General features: G+C 38.3%; 1 protein-coding gene across 1 annotated transcript in view; it reads left to right on the forward strand.

Moving 5' to 3' along the window:
- Adk (adenosine kinase) overlaps window positions 1-18,610 on the forward strand; it is a 356,406-nt gene that overhangs the window by 215,494 nt on the left and 122,302 nt on the right. The window contains exon 7 of the mRNA XM_048426516.3: window positions 16,228-16,398. Coding sequence (XP_048282473.2) covers window positions 16,228-16,398 — 171 coding nt within the window. The remainder of the gene's footprint in view (window positions 1-16,227; window positions 16,399-18,610) is intronic.

Here is an 18,610-nt window from a genome sequence, read left to right on the forward strand (position 1 = left end):
GTATAAGAACACCCTCTGTTTTTGACATTCTGGCAGCACCTAAGAGGAATATGTCAGGGTCAAAGTAAGTACATTTACTGACAGTCTTGCTCTTTCCTGTGTTCCAGAAAGTGGTATGAAATCTGGCCTTTGCCAAAAATCAAAACACTGGTCACTCATAATGGTAAGACAATAGCTTTAGCTTAGCTATTTTTCATTGATAAAATTATACTTCATAAAACAAAAAAGACAAACTTCAAAGAGCCAAAGCAATTATCCAGAAAAATAGCTGTACTTGCACCATTTTAAAACCCAGATTTTAAAACAGATATTGAGCCACCAAGCCTGACGACATGAGCCCTGAACCCATAGTAGAAGTTGAGAATAACTACCACAGGTTGTCCTCTGACCTCCATAGGCATGCTTTAACATGTGAGCTCATGCCTGCATACACATACATGCATACACACACACACTTAATATTTTTTAAAACCTATAGAGTTGTAACTGCATTTGTTCTCAGTTTACATTTCCTTGTTTTTACAAAACAGGGTCTTACACTATGGCCCAGGCTAACTTTAAATTTTCCCTCATCCTCCTGTCTCAGCTTCCTAAATATTTGTATTACAGTGATAAATGACCATTCTAGCCTCTATTTCTCATCATGTGTAGAACTTGCATTTTCTATTAAAATCTCAAATTAATTAGTGTTCTGTGAACCAAAGTTAGAATTAGTTTTTCTTCTGGCTCGTTGAGATTTATCCCTTTGTAGGTTAAAGGGACTCCCTCCATAAAATCTCAAACCTTTTTCAAAAACACATCTTTTATGTTATATATTGTTTTTAAACAATTTTTTATAATTGGCTGTGGAAACAGACTACATGTTCATAAGCAGAAACACATTTTCATATAGTCACGCAATAGCATCTGTTAAAAAAAAAACAGAAGAATAAAGCCCTATGCTGTTCATTAATCTCTGACTCATCGTGTAAGTGAAAGAAGACACAAATCACATTATTTTGGGCCATTTGTTGAAATGTCCAGAATAGTTGCATCCATTGAAGCAGAAAGGAGATAAGGTGATTGCTGAGGGCAGGACATTTGTTGTTTTTAAATTATTTATTTTTATTTTATTGCATTGGTGTTTAACGTGCATATATATCTGTGAAGGTGCCACACCCCCTGGGACTAGAATTACAGACAGTTTTGAGCTGCCATGTAAGTGCTGGAAACTGAACCTACATCCCCAGGAAGAACAGCCAGTGCTCTTCACCCCTGAGCCATCTCTCCAGCTCTTGTAGTTGTTCTTTTATGTTTTTACTGTGCCATGTTATACATGCTAGGCAAGTGCTCCAGCATTGAGCTGTACTCTCGGCCTCTTAGGGGTAGCATTTTATGAATGAGAAAATAGGATATCATTGTAGTATGGATGATTTATAAGACTGTAAAAGTAAGTTTATGTTGTATTAATCACTTATACAAACATTCACTTGCATTTCTTTAAGACTTCGTTTCATTTAAAACTGATCTGAATTCTAGTAAATTTGAAATGTACATTTTGGGGGGGTGTCCTGTAACAGTGTCCTGCCTGTTTTTTAAAAAATGAAAAATAAAAGAAAAACGAGATTCATGAAAATCAAATAGATCTCTTGTTGTGTAGTGGCTAGCAGATCAGAATTTAAGTATACAGTTTCTAACCTATCAGGTTTTTTTGGAAGGGGGGCGGGCTAAGTCACATACCACTTATATTATGTGTTGAGTCTTTCTTATTTGCCTATTTTGTTTGAGACGGGGTATTGCTATATAATTCTGCCTGGCCTAGAACCTGCTATTTAGACCAGGATGATTCTGAATTTGCATCAGTCCTATCTCTGCCTCCTGGGTGCTAGAATTACAGACTTGAGCTACCTTGCACAAATATTGTATATTTGGGGAAAATGCATTTTAGGGGGTTCTACTAAGTAATTTTTACTTTTAAATAAAAATAAAACAAAGAGGAAGACACAGAGACAGCTCTTTGGTAAAGTTCTGATTGTCCAAGCATTGAGAACCTGAGTGTAAGCTCCAGAACCCACATAAAATAGCTGAATGTGGTGATAAGTGGGTAATCCCGGGACTCTGTGGCTGATCAGCCAGCGCAGCCTACTTGGCAAGCATAAAAGGTGTTTAGTGCAGTAATTTTACCATACGATAAGCCAGTGCTGGAGATAAAAGAAGTACAACACCTTGGCAAACAAAGATAGTAGGGAGGCAGGACTTGGGGCACAGATTAGACCTAGGGCCTTATGTGTTGGGAGGGGCTCTACCTCTGTGCTGTTTTAAATCTAGTCCACATAGTTTGTGAATCCTAAATTCATACCATGGCGTTGATTTTTTTTTTTTTTCATTTGAAACAGTGTTTCACACTTTAGCTCAGGTCACTTTCAGGCTTACGGTTTTCTTCCCCACCCTCCTGAATGCTGGGGTTACAAGCACATGTCTAGCTCTTGATTTTATTTGAGAGAGAGCGAGAGAGAGAGAACTCATCAGCATTCTCTAGCACTTGACAGCTTTTCCCACTCCTTAATAGAGTATACATCCACTCTGAGTGAGTAAGAGCAAGCAGTGGCCCTACCCTGTGTGTGGAAGCACTAGAAGGTCTGCTTTAAAGCTGTTTTCTGTTTGCTTTTGCTTTTGTTAGAGAAAAACATGAGGTCCCATGTTGCCCAGGCTGCCCTAGACTTGCAATGTTAAGCTAAAGATAGCCTTGAACGTTTGACCTACCTGCTTCCTTCTCCCTGAATTATAGACTTGCACCAACCGCCACATCCAGTGCTAAAGCTCTGTTTTCAAAACTGGGGTAGAAGACCGAAGGTGGAGTCCTGCAGCAATGCAAGCAAGGACAGGAGCTGTGACTCAGTAGGCAAAGGGTCCAGTCTCTAGCTAGCACCACATTGAAGAGAAAAGTCAAATATTACACTCAGTCGTAAGGGCCTGTGTAGATTTAGTGCTAGCTTCAGAAAGTAATGGTTCTCACTTCTAAATACGATGCTGAAAAATATTAAATCTTCTCTCTCTCTTTATGTATGTGTATGTGTGTGACTTTAATTGTCTGTTTTTAAAAATGTGTTTATTTTCATTTTTTGTGTGAGTATTTTTCCTGTGTGTGTATCTTTGTATCACATACATGTGATGCCTGTGGAGGCCAGAAATAGGCTTCATGTCTTTTAGGAACTGAGTTACAGATGGTTGTTAGCTGCCGAGTAGGTGCTTGGAAATGATCCTCCATGGGCCCTCTGCAAGGACAACAACAAGGCCTCTTATACCCTGAGCCATCTCTATAATCTTTAATTTTCGAGTTTTTAAATGTTCTTTACTATAAAGAGAAAAGTACACTCTCTTACTTTCTTAACCTAGTGAATTTCCTGTAGAAATTTCTCTTCAACATAATTTTTATCTAAGTTTTCAACAAGAACGACTTCCTGAATAAAATTTTATTGTGTCTCAAGCATACTCATTATAAGTGTTATAGATTGCTCCCTTTCTGCTGACCTAACAGGAGTGTGGGTTTGACACGAATCATGAAGCCTGCAAAGCTAAGTATTTATTGAGCCCTTTACAAAGAAGCATCCCTTTTATAGTCAAATGGAAAATGAAGGGCAGACTCCATAGTATAAATACAGCGTTTCTTCGCATGAGAGAGTGTCAACAGGGATAGGCTTTGTTTTTAGGTTCCCTGGATACCCCTTGGGATGACTCTAAGAGTTTCATCAGTGTGAACCATTGGAAGTTATATTGTAAAGTAGAGGATGCCTACTGTCTGATTATCCTTTACATATTTTAGGGAAGTAAAGAGTTCGTTTATATGGAGAAATATTGCAGCATAATAGATAAATTAAGACTTGTGAAGTTGTTAGGTCATCCCAGCATCGTGTTTTCTCTGTACTTCACCTTCCCGGCATCTGCCTGCCATCTATTTCCCAGGGTCTGTCCATCTCTTCAGACAATGCTCCCCCACTGCTCTCCAGAATGACACCTGATCTACAAGGTTACTTGTGCTCTTTCATACAGAGAAAATTTATGTTCCTAAATGCTCCATGAATGGCTTTAGCGTTCTCAAATAAAAATAGTTTATATTAAAGTTATTTTCTTTAACTAGCTTAGAAGTTCCCAAACTGTACACAGAGACATCCCTGAATACTACGGAAAACCCTCAAGATTGCTCTGGATATTTTACATCAGTTTCAATATCAGATTTACTGCATTCCTCTGGGGTGATATCATAGTTTGAAAGGTTGATGTTTCTTTGAAAGGTAGTACTTTCTGAAATCACGTCAACAGGAAGGGCAATGGCAGTGTTTGGTCGGAGTGAAAGGCTAGAAGACTTGAGCAAGGCCCTGAATGCTCACATATCCCATTTGCATATACTGCAGGGACTTGGAATAATTTTGCTCCTTTTTTTTTTCTAAAACTTACATCAAATTGTAAAGATGGTGCTCATTAAGTTGTTTGGACCTACTTGCTACAAAACAGAACTGTTAGGCATTTGCTACGATACCATGAAAAAATAACAAACAGTAAAGGTTCTGTGAACTGAGCAAGTTTCAGATACTAGAAAGAATTGCCTAGCTCTAAAATGGATAAACTCTTCTTAAGCATTTAAGAATACATCAGTCTTAAATTTTCATTGTTTTCAAAATAGCACTTCAGTTACAGAGGAATTCATGTAAAGTCTCACAAAATTCAGTTGCACTGCGCTTTGTGCTACAGGACACAGATGATGTGCCCTAGCGTCTCAGGGCGGGGAAACACATGCGCGTTCCTCATGTCAGTAAGTCAGTCAAATCAGTTATCCAACTCATATTGCCTATTTTGAAAGTTCAAAGAGGAATGAGTAGATCCCTTTGGGGTGAACGAAAGTTGATTTTTTTTTATTTATACTGTCCTGGCAGTGATAGTACAATTCTAACAGGTCTGGGCAGTGGACGTTTCAAATGGAACAATGGAAGGACTCAAAAGATTTATTTTAGGAGAGACAAATCATTTTGTATGATTGAAGTCTGGACATATGTTGTGGAAACATGGAGGTTACAGCTGGCTTGCTGTGTTCACTGGAGTGCTGTTGTGGAGGGCTGAGTGCTGGGTGTGAGGCATTTGGATTTAATTTACTAGGAAAAGAAGAATGATTAGGGCGATTAATCTGTCAGCAGGACATGGGATGATTGAATCAAGGAGAGGGGAGAGGCATGGAGAGCTTTTGGGACGAGAGCGATGGATTTTGTTTTATGTATTTATATTTCAAAGGAGCTAAGTTAAAGAGCACATTTTTTGTTTAGCATTAACTAAAGGCTGTAAAAAGAACTTGTCATTCGTAAGGGAGGGGCACCTTTTAATACTTTGTATTTCTATGGTAATATATTAATACAATGTAAATATGCTTAAATTCATACTCCAACGTCCTGCACTGTGTTACATTTCTGATTTAATTCTTAGAGCCTTGGAGTTTTATCATTCCAACCTAAAGGTGACATGTTAAACTACCCAAAGCCCCATAGTTAACAAAGACACAGTTTTGCAAAACTTAAAAATAAGTATACTGGGAAGTCTGGAGGTTCTTGCACAAAAAACTCCAAGTTCAGTGAATGAGAAGAAAGGAAAGGAGGGAGAGGTGCCGTCTGTTTAAACTGCGGGGAACTGACTTGTCCATCTCTTCAGGTCTCATGAAGGTATAGTCACTTGACCTGATTGCAGCTCCATTTATGGTACTTTTTTCAAACCGTTCCTGATCCCAAATACTAACTTCAAGACCACAGACACTAATGTGTTTGTTGATAGCTATCTTTCATTTATGTGTATTCCTGAAAAATGTTTGATTGTTGTTAATTTTTTTATTTAAAAATTTTAATTAAACTGTATTTGTATGCTTGTGTACACATAAATTCAGGTGCTTGCAGAGACTTGTAATTCAATCCCCTGGAACTCATGTTACAGGTCCTTGTAAGACGCCCAGTGTAAGTGCTGGGAAATGAACTCATGTCCACTGCAAGAGCAGCACACACTCTCCCCAGTCTCTATTGCCTTGTTTCGTGTGTGTGTGTGTGTGTTTATATTATATATACAACTTCAAAGTGTGTTTCAGTTTGCTGTGCATTCTCCTTACATTTTTCCTTCAGACTTTTAGGATATCCCGTTTCTAGGATATCTCATACTCTCTTACTTTCAGCAAAACAAAGGTAAATATTCACATATGTTAACTTCCTAAAATACTTTTTTTTTCTGCCTCTCACTTTATGTCTTTGTTTGCATTGGTTGGTTGGTTGTTCATGTGTTTGTATTTGAGGAACTTACATATGGTAAAAGAAAATTGACTTTATTCATGGTAGACATGGTGTACTTAAAGTTGCTGGTATTTTAATCCTTGAAAAGATTTAGATATATGAGGAATAGGTGGTGGCGTTTGTGCTTTCTACAGGCTGCACAGGCGAAAAGACAGAGGGCAGTTATTCTCTTCTGTTCCTTTGACACATTGCATTCCGTATACGGTGGCAAATGTCACAGCATTCGCTAGTGTGTTTGTTGTAACTTTCTTTTAGCAGTTCTGTCGCTGTCATTCATATGAAATATTGCATATCATAATTATAAAGGGTTTTTCTGTGTAACAGCCCTAGCCGTCCTGGAACTAACTCTTGTAGACCAGGCTGGCCTCGAACTCACAGAGATCTGCCTGCCTCTGCCTCCCGAGTGCTGGGGTTAAAGGCTACCACCATTCGTCCTGTGTATACATTGTCTTAATGGTTGTCAAAGCCAATATCTCCTTACAGCAGCAATGAACTATGGTTTCTTGTAATTTGTACTTGATCTCTCCCACCCCTAGAGGAAATGTATTTTACACTCTCTGGGAGATTCACAAAATAAAGGATCTACTAAGAGGAAGAAAACATGTTATCTGGGTGTTATATTTGTTATTTTTGACTACTAACTTATTCGTTCTCACAACTGTGTCCTCCAACTGTTGTCGCTATGGCACTGAAAACAGGCTAACTGTATTCTTTAAAGCAGACAACAGTGGTGGCACATCTTGAGACAGGCATCTGGCATCTGAGTTCTTCTCTCTGTAGTGCTAGTCCAGGCTTCCTGTGACTCTGTTGTTCTTTTTTCTTTCCTTTTTTTAAACATACAATTTTTTTGTTCCCTTCTGTTTCTGTAAATAGTGGCATATATTTACTAATGTTGCTAATCACAAATTTAGCATTTTCCATTTTGAGTCTTAAGCAAGAAGAAATGTAGACTTATCCTTAGCTGTTTATCTGCTCTTAAGTCTTATTAATTGAATATATTCTCAGTATTTATAGATATCTTCTGATTGTATAAGTATTTATTTCACTAGAACAAAATAATTCTACTTTTAATGTTTTTTATCTCAAGCATAATTATCTCCAATTTTTAAAATAATTAGCAATATGTAAATTTCCTTATCTAGGTTTTACCATTTCTACTCTTCGTGCATTCCCTTCTCATCATTTCTTTTTTTAAATAAAAAGAAAAGGTTTATTTTTATTTTGTGTATGGCTGCTTTGCTCACATGCATGTTAGTGCACCACGTGCCTGCCTGGTGCCCATGAAGCATCAGCTCTCCTGGAACTGGACACTGGGAATTGAACCAGGGCTCTTCAGAAGAGCAGCCAGGGCTCTTAACCTCTGATCCATCTCTCCAGCCCCATCATCATTTCTTTATTTTACCATTGATGTAATATAGTTTCTAATCACACTAATAGTACATATATACTTTTGTCTTAGCTCTTATGGAATAAGCATGTACCATAGCAATTTTTCCTTTACTCCTTAGTTTTCATCTTTTATAATGTCTTCAAAATACTCCCTAAAACAACATTTTTCTCTAGATATGTTATAAACTACATATAAAATTTAATTATAATAGCAACAGCACAAAACTCAAGTCCAAATGGGTCAAATACCTCAATATAAAACCAACCACTCTCCACCTCACAGAAGAAAAAGTGGGAAGTAGCCTTAAACCCATTGGCACAAGAGACCACTATATATAACACCAATAGCACAGACACTGAGATCAACAGTTAATAAATGGGGCCTCCTGAAACTGAGAAGCTTCTGTAAGGCAAAGAACACAGTCAACAAGACAAAATAACAGGCTACAAAATGGGAAAAGATCTTCATACAGTCCCACTTCTAACAGAGGGCTGATCTCCAAAATATATACAAGAATTCAAGAAATTAGATATCAAAATACCAAATAATCTAATTTTAAAATGGGGTACAGATCTAAACAGAGAATTCTCAGTTGAGGAATCTTAAATGGCTGAAAGACACTTAAGGAAATGCTCAACATCCTTAGTCGTCAGAGAAATGAAATCAAAATGACTCTTAAATTCCATCTTATACCTGTCAGAATGACTAAGATTAAAAACATTGATGACAGCTTATGCTGGAGAGGATGTGGAGTAAGGAGAACACTCTTCCATTACTGGTGGTAGTGAAAAACTTCTACACTGAAAATCAGTCTGGCAATTTCTCAAAAAATGAGGAATCAATCTATTTCAAGACCCAGCAATACCACTCTTAGGCATATATCCAAAGGATGCACACTCAAACCACAATGACATTTGCTCAACCATGTTTATTCATTATTATGGCATTATTCATAATAGCCAGAACCTGGAAAAAACAACCTAAATGACCCTCAACCATGAATGGATGAAGAAACTAGGGTTCATTTGCACAGTGGAGGGCTTGTCATTTATCACCATGGGCAGCCCGTGTATGGTGGTCCTTCCATCGTTCTTATCCTGAGCAGTCCGAAATGCACGTGTTATTGTCATGTCTTCGGGGGTTTTTTGTTGTTGTTTGTTTTGTTTTGTTTTGTTTTTTTCGAGACAGGGTTTCACTGTAGTTTTGGAGCCCATCCTGCAACCTACCCATTCAACTACCTCCACATACATTTTATGCCTGACAGTATAAAATAGTACTGCCTGTTTCTGCCCTGTTTAGGGTGCCCTGATTTGGGTGTTTTATGTTAACATAAACAAAGGCCTCCTTCCCACCTGTTTGTAGTACCCACCATTTAGTTAGAGTCGTGGTCATTCCCTGTACTTCTATGCTTTATTTCTGAAAAGGCCTCACTTAGCCAAGGCTGGCTTGAACTTTCTGTGAAGCAAATAGTGAATTTGTGCTCCTAAACCTCCTGCTTCAGCCTCCTGAGTGCTAGAATTGCGGACGTGCAACACCTCACCTCTTCAGTTTTCTTTGTTTTTGTTTGGTTGGTTTTTGTTTTTGTTTTGTTTTGTTTTTGTGGTGTTTGAGATGGAGTTTCTGTAGCTTTGAATCCTATCCTGGAACTAGCTCTTGTAGACCAGGCTGACTTCGAATTCACAGAGATCGGCCTGCCTCTGCCTCCCGAGTACTGGGATTAAAGGCCGGTGCCACCACTGCCCAGCTTCTGTTTTCTTTTGAATCAATAAAAACTTATACTTACTTAGGTGTCTGTGTGCACATACATATTTCATACCTCAAATACTTATTAATGGATGTAATTAAAAGCTTATATTCTTAGGTAAAATCATTTATAAAGGACCTCAAATAATGACTCTGAATTAATCACTAGTAAAGAGAAAAAAATTGTTTCCCTTTCTCTTCATCTAGTTCTTGTTTTTACTGTATACTATAAAATGCCTTAGAGTAGTTAAGATTTCTAGTCATGAAGGCAAGCTTTGCTAAAATGATCTTTGTTTTTACCTCGTCTTTCACTCCTATCTTCCTGGTTTTTGTTTTGTTTTCCATTGTAATGAATAAAGATAGCCCCTTTGTTTTCAGTCCTGATTAGTGCTTTTTCAACCTGTAAGAGAATATACTGTTTTTTGGGTTATTTGTAGAGCTAACTGTGTAAAAGACATCATTAACTACAAAATCCTAAGACTTTACCAGATATCTAGAGTGTTTTTCTAAAGCATAGACATACAGACTTTTGGCTTATTTTTATTACAAACCTGATGTGAACCAAACAGTTCTTTTTATGGCGGTCCTGTTTTTATTCTGTGTCATGCTGTAGGCTAGAACACGTGCCTTAACAAAGGTTATAAATCTGGGAAGAAAAGTTATGGTTGGCATGCATTGGAAGTCTTTGCATTCTAACAGAACACAAATCCCACGTTTTTTAAATTCTCAATATTTATTTTACAAAGTAAGAGAATATTTTTAAGTAGAATTAAATTGTACATCTCCTACTTATTTAAAAGCTAATCTTTTTGCCTTTTCTTTATAAATTAACAAAAATCAAATATGTATCCATGTTACAATACTATTATGTTATATTTTAAAGTAAAATACATACAACGTACATTAATTTGGAATCAAGCCAAATTTAGACTCTAGAGGCATACTGTTCTGTGACTTAAATTACATTCATATGTATTTGAGTACAGATCAAATTTTCAGTCTGAAGTTGGTGAGAAGCCTAATTATTTGACCAGGTTACTATTTATATAGACCATCCTGTGGCTGTCTGGTTAAGCCACAGCTGGCAGAATGCTAACTCTGGGAGGTTTCTATTTCATGCTATAACAGCTTAGAGAAAAGTAAGAGGGGGAGCTTGAAACTCTTCTCATTAAATAAAAGACTAAAGCAGCAAGTCCATACACACTGCCACAGAGGTGATGCTGTAGAAAACGCTCCATTGGCTCAGGTAGACTGTTCCAGTGGGTGTCCCCATCATGGTCTTGACCCCTTTGCTTATATTCTCACTCCTCCCACTCTTCAGCTGGACTTTGGGAACTCAGCCCAGTGCTCCTCTGTGTGTCTTTGCATTCTGTTTCCATCAGTTGCTGAATTAAAGTTCTATGGTGATATTTAAGATAGTCATCAGTTTGACTACCGGGCAAGGCCAGTTCGGGCACCCTCTCCTCTATTGCTTAGAGTCTTGACTGGGGTCATTTCTCTGGATTCCTGGGAATTTCTAGAGCCAGGTTTCTTGCTAGGCCCATAATGGCTCCCTCAATCAAAATATCTCTTTCTTGCTCTCATCTCTGTCCTTCTTCCATCTCCACTATCCCATTCCCTCAAATTCTCCTTCCCCCTCCGTTTTCCCTCTCCTCTTCCCCTTCTGCCCTGCCTTCACCGCCCCCCAACTCCCATGCTCCCAATTTTGTCAGGCAATCTTGTCTATTTCCCCTTTCCAGGTGAATCTATGTATGTTTTTCTTAGGGTTCACCTTTTACTTAGATTCTCTAGGATCATCAATTATAGGCTTAATGTCCTTGGCTTTACCAGCCAGACAGGGGAGAAACCAACATAGGTCCAAACTTGTCCCTCTGAATGTGGGTGACACTTGTATGGCTGGGGCAGACTGGGGCCACTGGCAGTGGCACCAGGTTTTATCCCTACTGCTTGTACTGGCTTTTGGGGAACCTATTCTCTTTGGATGGATACCTTGCTCAGCCTAGATGTAGTAGGGAGGGCTGTGGACCTTCCCCAAAGCAAAATGCCTTTCCCTCTCTGAGGAGTGGATGGGGTGGGGTGAGGGGGTAGGTAGAGGGACTGGGAGGAGGGGAGGGAGTGAGACCTGGGATTGGTATGTAAAATGAAAAAAAAGGTGGTTTGTTTTCTTTTAAAAAAAATAAATTTTAAAAAAAGAGAAAATGCTCCATTTAATTCTCTTAGTGGCAGAAATAGCAAAGAACATAGCTCGGATGCTCATAGTTTTCAAATGGCATGTATCTCAAGGAAAAAGGTTGAAAACATTTTTTTGAATGGAGCTTACAACATTACCTTTTAGAATAATTGACGAGTTAGTGGCATGGAGTTTAACATTTTTTGATTGTGAGCCTATCCTTTAATAATTTTGGTTTGGTTTGGTTTTCCAAGGCAGGGTTTCTCTGTGTAACCCTGGCTGTCCTGGAACTAACTCCATAGACCAGGCTGGCCTTGAACTCACAGAGATTCACCTGCCTCTACCTCTGCCTCCCAAGTGCTGGGATCAAAGGTGTGCAGCAGCACCTCTGCCCAGCTCAGCATGGAGTTTCTAAATGCGAAAACATTGTTATTATGTTAAGAAACATTATTTGTGGTAGAGTGCCATTGCAAGGGTTGTGGCTGATCATCATGTGACATAAGAGAAAAGCACAAGGAATCTGTTTGTTGATTTCATGTGACACAGACACATTTAGAAGTGAAGTCTCACAGCTTAGGGGAACTATTTTATGCATAATCCTGAAGAAATAATTTTTTAAAGAATCAAGATTGTCCTCAAGAGATCTGATGCAATATCTAGTGGTGTTGAGTACATGAGGGAGTAGCATTCAGTAGGCCTTGTCTTGCCGGATTCCTCTTGTCCTCCAGGGAAGGGACAGGGTCCTGTGGCCGCCTTTCATGTGAAATGGGAACATCCATGTAGAAGTATCTTCTACAGTTTTCTCCTACTCCCAAGGTACCATATCTCTGCGTACCGTGTTCTGAGCCTCAACACAATTACAACTTAAAAGTCTCTTAATTTTCCGGGATGTGTAAGGGCAGTAATCCTCCTTCAAACATAGAGCCTTATGCAAGTGACCGCTACCACATGTTTATTCTTTTAGAATATTGTGTTCAACTTGAAGTATGAAAGTAATTGGATAAAAGGTTTTTCTCTTTCTCCCTCCCTCCCTCCTTTCTTCTCTATGTTCTTATGATGTAAGTGATTAGGCCTTCAATTAAAAGGCGATATTTGGTAACATTTTGTAACTTTGGTTTGTTTGTTGAGATGGACAGGGTATTATTTATATTACTTAGGCTGGCTTTGAACTCTGCAGTCTTCCGATCTCAGCCTACCAAGTGTTGAGAATACAGCAATATGTGCAAGATCTTGTCTGGCCATTTTTACAACCTTTTAAAGACATTTCTTGCATATTGTCATTATTTCTTCTTTCTGTCTAGTTTGAAATGACTCTCTGGTCCTTTACCCTAATTATTCTCTCTTAATTCTTTCTTCTGTTTCTTGACCTGATTGTTTTCTTTCAAAAGCAGAAATGCTAATGCTGGATGGTAGCACACGCCTTTAATCCTAGCACTCTAAAGGCAGAGGCAGGCGGATCTCTGTGAATTCAAGGCCAGCCAGGGCTCTTACAGAGAGGAACCCTATGTCTATGATCTATTTTATTAAGTTTTTCTAAGGTCTATATACTGGCAGTCAAATCAAACAATTTTTTAAGAAATAAATCAAGAATCATCAAAACAACAACAAGGATTATCAAAATGATAATTATACATTTATGTCAAGCTCAGTTAAGTTGCTTATTCCTTCATTTAATTGTTCCATTTTAAGTCATGCATTACAGTAGTCATATAGAGACCTAACTTTCTCTATCGTAATTGTCATGCATTACAGTAGTCATATAGAGACCTAACTTTCTCTATCGTAATTGTGCTTCCCATGGTTTTTTTAATGTGGGAAAAAAACGCTCCCTTTTAGCTAATTCCTACCTTAAAGAATTTCCAATTTTCTCATCAGATCTGCCACCTATAATGATGAAGATGTGAGGCTGATTGCTGCTGTGTAGAACAGTAAAAGCCTGACTGAATTTCAAGGCAGAACCTAGTTTGGCAGCAGCCCAGGAAGAGGGTTCAGGGAGAGCCTACCAGGAGAGACAAAAGGAAAACCTACCTGGTAGTGCGGGTGACTCTAGCCGTACAGCAAAGCCACAGGCAAACAGCTTTTTTGTGAATTTGTACCCCAAAAGTTGGACACCACGTGTAGCACAAATAAAGACCCAGAATCAGATATTGGGATTGAAGCTGAAGGTCAGAAAAACAAAGCAGCCAAGCCACTAGAGAGTTCTTACCTCCACCAAGGCTCAGACAAACAAAGGGACGATCCTGTCTTCAGCATGACTGCAGACTGCAATGCTCTCCACCAAACCTCAGACTGCAGTGAGCTCTTGTCTTCTATCTACCTATCCATCTCTCTATCTATCTATCATCTATCTATCTATCTCTCTGTTCACCCATATCACTGCTGTCTCCACCTCCCTAATGCTGGGACTAAAGGTATGTGACTTTGTGTCTCTCTTTTTAGACAGATTAAATCTAGTGTAGACCAGGGTGGCCTTGAGTCCTGGGGTTAAAGGTATGTGCCACCACTCCCTGGCCTCTAATGGCTTAGCTGTGCACTCTGATCTTCAGGCAAGCTTTATTTATTAAAAACAAGTTAAATATCACTATACCTATATCTTTCCTTTCAGACAACAGTGCATATGATAGAGGTGCACTTTGTTGGATTTTTGTTAATGTATTTATTTCATTGCAGTTTGATTTATTTTAATTGTTGATATTTAAGTTGTCTGACCATAAAGATGCTTTATTTATGATATATTTCAGCTTAAAGTTATGATATTGTATGTGAATGTAAATGCAGATTTGGTGTTTTGCAAAAAAAAAAAAGAAAGAAAGCAGAAACGCTCAGAATACAACCGTCCTTAATTACTGTCCTCTGAAGCTACATATGGTGACTCATGCCTGTTATCCAGCCCTTGAGAGGGGGAGACTACAGGGTTCCGAAGTTCCAGGCCAGCTTAAGCTGCATGGCAGACCTTGTCTCAAATAAACAGACCAAAAAGAACATCCTCTCTTCCCCACTCTTTCATCAAAAGAAAACCTTTTTCCTAAGCTCTGGGGTATTCTATTAGGAATAATTTTTGTCTAGGCTCATTACATAGAAGCTATAAAACCTGAAAGATATTTCTCTGTTTTGATTTCAGAATTATCTCTAATATGAGAGCAATAAGGAGCCATAGATTTTGTAATAATTGCCAATTTGTAAAGTTTTAGTCTAATGCCTGGTACAGCAGAACCAATCAGTAAACTTGAGATGATTGATTGGCATTCCTTACCCTGATTCTCCCAGCGCTCTGCAGTTCACTCTCACACTAAGTGCCTTTCTAGTCAGCGGATCCGGCTGAGCACATAAGCACCTTCTTGAAATTCCTGGTCATATTTCTCTGCCATTTTCTCTTTGATAACCTTCCTTTGTTCTCTCCTTTTCTGGCTTTCTTTTGTCCGTTCTCTTATTGATCCATATTATCTTCTTTGGTAATTAGAACCATAACCTTCGTCTAACACATTACTCATGAGCTGAACATTTTTATAGAGATTTTGAGTACTATGGCCACAACTGAAAAATAAGACCAGATATTTTTAAAATTGTTTAAATTTCATCTTTGAATTCTACTCTGCCTTTTACATATTAAACATTCTATAGGCCCCATACTCAGAACTCCAATGTGGCTTCCCGTTCCATAGCCAAATGCAGGTGTTATTTGTTGTTGGTAAATGATTGTTATCCAGTTTCTCTTTCTTGCACTTTTCTCCAGTCTGTGAGGGACGCTCACTGCCTGCCTCCCGTCCTCGCTTCACTCGCATGCTGCTGCCCCGTGCATCCTGCCCACTCGCCTCTTACCTCACCCTGAGGCAGCCCTGCCTCTTACCTCACCCTGAGGCAGCCCATCTTCTGTTATGTGCTTCAGCTTCTCTTTGCTCACCACTTCCTTCAAATTTAACTACATCTTTGCCTTTTATTCTTCTAGAAGGCATTAATATAAGCTAAGAAGATTTTTATCATGAGAAATATAGATAAACAGTATTTTAAAATGTAGCCTTCCTGAAATGAAGCTAATTAAAATAATTTTCTCATGTAGTCTTGGATTATTTTCTTCTTATTTGAAAATTCTAAAAATTAGTATTAAAAAAAAAAAACTAGGCACTATGTCACCTGCTTGTGATCTCCAGACCCCTTGGGCTCTCCAGGCCAGCCTTAGCTGACGTAGGGAACACTTTCTCGAGGCTATAAAATAAAATGAAAGAAATTCAGTTACAGTGTTTTTTAAGATAGTAAGTCAGCTATGCTCTACATGAACATTATTTTTAAATCGCTGACAGGATGTGACGGTTTATAAAACGCTAGAAGGATTTGATCTGCCTCCTTTTGTATTTCTCAAATGTACTTCTGGAGTATTTTTCTTTCACAGAATCCAAAAATTCTTTGGGAGTGCACATATATAATATGAAATAAGTAGTGTTTCTTCTCTATAACGGCGTATATGAAACATGTAACACATGAAAATTTTTTTCTTGTAAAATACAGCCGTTTTCTACCTGGGACTTTAAATTTGTACAGGCATTGCTATTTCTGTAGATTCCGTTTATTCTCTCCTAGACTAACTCTGAAGGTATCAGTTCTCATTTTCTCTTCTTTTTTTCTTTGCCCAGGGCTTTTTTCTTACAGTGTCTCCAGAGTCAGTATTGAAAGTGGCTCAATATGCCGCTGAGAAGAACAAGGTCTTCACTCTGAATCTGTCTGCACCGTTCATTAGCCAGTTCTTCAAGGGATCCCTGATGGAAGTCATGCCTTATGTTGACATCCTCTTTGGAAATGAGACGGTGAGTTGCTTGAATGAATGAACGAACGAACGAACGAATGAACGAACGGACTAGAGCCAGGTGTGGTAGTGCATGCCTTTCATCCCAAAATCCATGAGGCAAAAGTAGGCACATCCTGTCTCTAAAACACAAAATGGAAAAGTAATAATCAAATGTTTCTGGTCTGTGTGTATGTTTAGGAATGCATGAATAAAACCCTAAATTTGGGGTCAGTGTCCTTAGCGATTATACAAGAGTCACCTAATGTAGATTCTCTTCTCTGTATTTTCTGTATTTCCTACAGAATACCTTCTTAGTAAACAATAAATTTTTAAAAGATTAAATCATTGGAACTTAATTTACATTTAGTAAAATTCACCCTTCCTACTCTACATCCTACACTTCTGCAAATGCATATGTGACCTGTAACTATGACCACAACCAAAATTCTCTTTAAAAAAAACTTTTCTCACTTTTAAAATCTTCTTTCTGTCTATATTTAAAGTTAGTAAATTATGAGTAAATATTGGTACTATAATTTATATTAAATTTATTACTGAGATTATTCTGGAAATATTTGTATTGTAGTTGAAAATGTTAAAATAGAATTTCACTGTAAGTATTGCAGCTTCTTTTACCCAGTGATGTGTTTTCTCCCATTAAAGGTCAAGAGAAACTAAAAATCCATAAAAATAAAATAGAAAAGGCTTTGACTGAGCTTTCATGTGATGTGTTAGCAATATTGGTGAACCTCTATGAACATTGTAAGTTTTTGTATAAAATGTTGTATTACATTGATCATCATGCAAATTCATTCTGATTCTAATTCTCTAGTTATACTAATTGATTTTACATGTCAGTAAACTAAGTGTGCAGTCTGCCTTAAAGAAACTTAGAAACTGATCTGAAATTATTTGTGATTTCACCTTAGTAAAGACTGAAGGACTGATCTGTAGAAAGAATATCAAACGTGTGAGCATGTGAAGACCAATACCATCGAAAGAAAATGTTCCCTTCTTTACACATTAACTGTGTTAATTATGTTTCTCATGCTGCAGCCACATACCTGACTGGAAACAACTTAAGGGAGGGAAGCTATATTTCAGCTGGATAGTGGATCATGTCCATCATGGCAGGGAGGTTTGGCAAAGCTTATGGCAGTGGGAATGGTGAACATCTCGAGATTAAGAAGCAGAACAGGAGCTAGGTGGTGGTGGGTCACACCTTTTCTCCCAGCACTTGAAAGGCAGAGGCAGGCGGATCTCTGTGAGTTTGAAACCAGCCTGGCAGAGCGAGTTCCAGGACCGTCTCTAAAGCTACAGAGAAACCTGTCCTGTTTTAAAGAGGGAGGAAGAGGAGGAAAAAGAAGAAGGAGAAGGAGAAGGAGAAGCAGAAGCAGAAGCAGAAGCAGAAGCAGAAGCAGAAGCAGAAGAAGAAGAAGAAGAAGAAGAAGAAGAAGAAGAAGAAAAAGAAAGTAAATGAAGTTACAGTCCCAGTTCCTCCTTTAGGCTCCACCAAAGGACCAGACAGACAAACAAATGAGCCTGTGGGTGACAATTCATATCCAAATAAGAACATTAAGACAATGACAAAAAACCGAGGTGAAAAGATTGAAGACTTAGAGATTGCTGCTGGAGTTTCATTTGACTAAAACCTGCATTTTTCCTACATGACTATAGTGTGTGTGCATGTGTGTTTGTTCATGTGTTTTTATGACAGATTTTAAATTTTTCATTTATATATTATGTCTCTAAGTATTTTTGCCTCTGTGTATGACTGTGTATCATGTGTGCCTGGTGCCTGTGAAGACCAGAAGATGAAAATGGATCCTTTGGGTTTGGAGTTATAGAAGGTTGTGGTTGCTGGGAATTGAACTCAGGTCTTCTGAAAGAACAACCAGTGCTGTTAACCACTGAGCCAACTCTCCAACCCTCATGTTGTTTCCTGAAAGGTTAATGAAGTGAGTAGGAGATGTGTTGTTTTAGCCCTTTAAATAACATAGAGGAATATGTCACCAGGATAGCATTCTGAGACTCACTGTGGGGAAATTGACATTCACCCTTTATAGTCTGGGGAAATTAGACTGGCAGTACATAAGTGCTCTTGACTCCAGGACGACAAGCTAGAAACATTGTTTAAAAGGTAAGTATGATTCCAAAGAGTAAGGCTTAAGGAATAGATTGAGAAAATTGAATGCTGTCAGATTTGAAAGTTGGGATTGATAGTCACAGAT

This window comes from Myodes glareolus, chromosome 12, assembly GCF_982192425.1.
Source record: "Myodes glareolus chromosome 12, mMyoGla1.1, whole genome shotgun sequence".
Classification (NCBI taxonomy): domain Eukaryota; kingdom Metazoa; phylum Chordata; class Mammalia; order Rodentia; family Cricetidae; genus Myodes; species Myodes glareolus.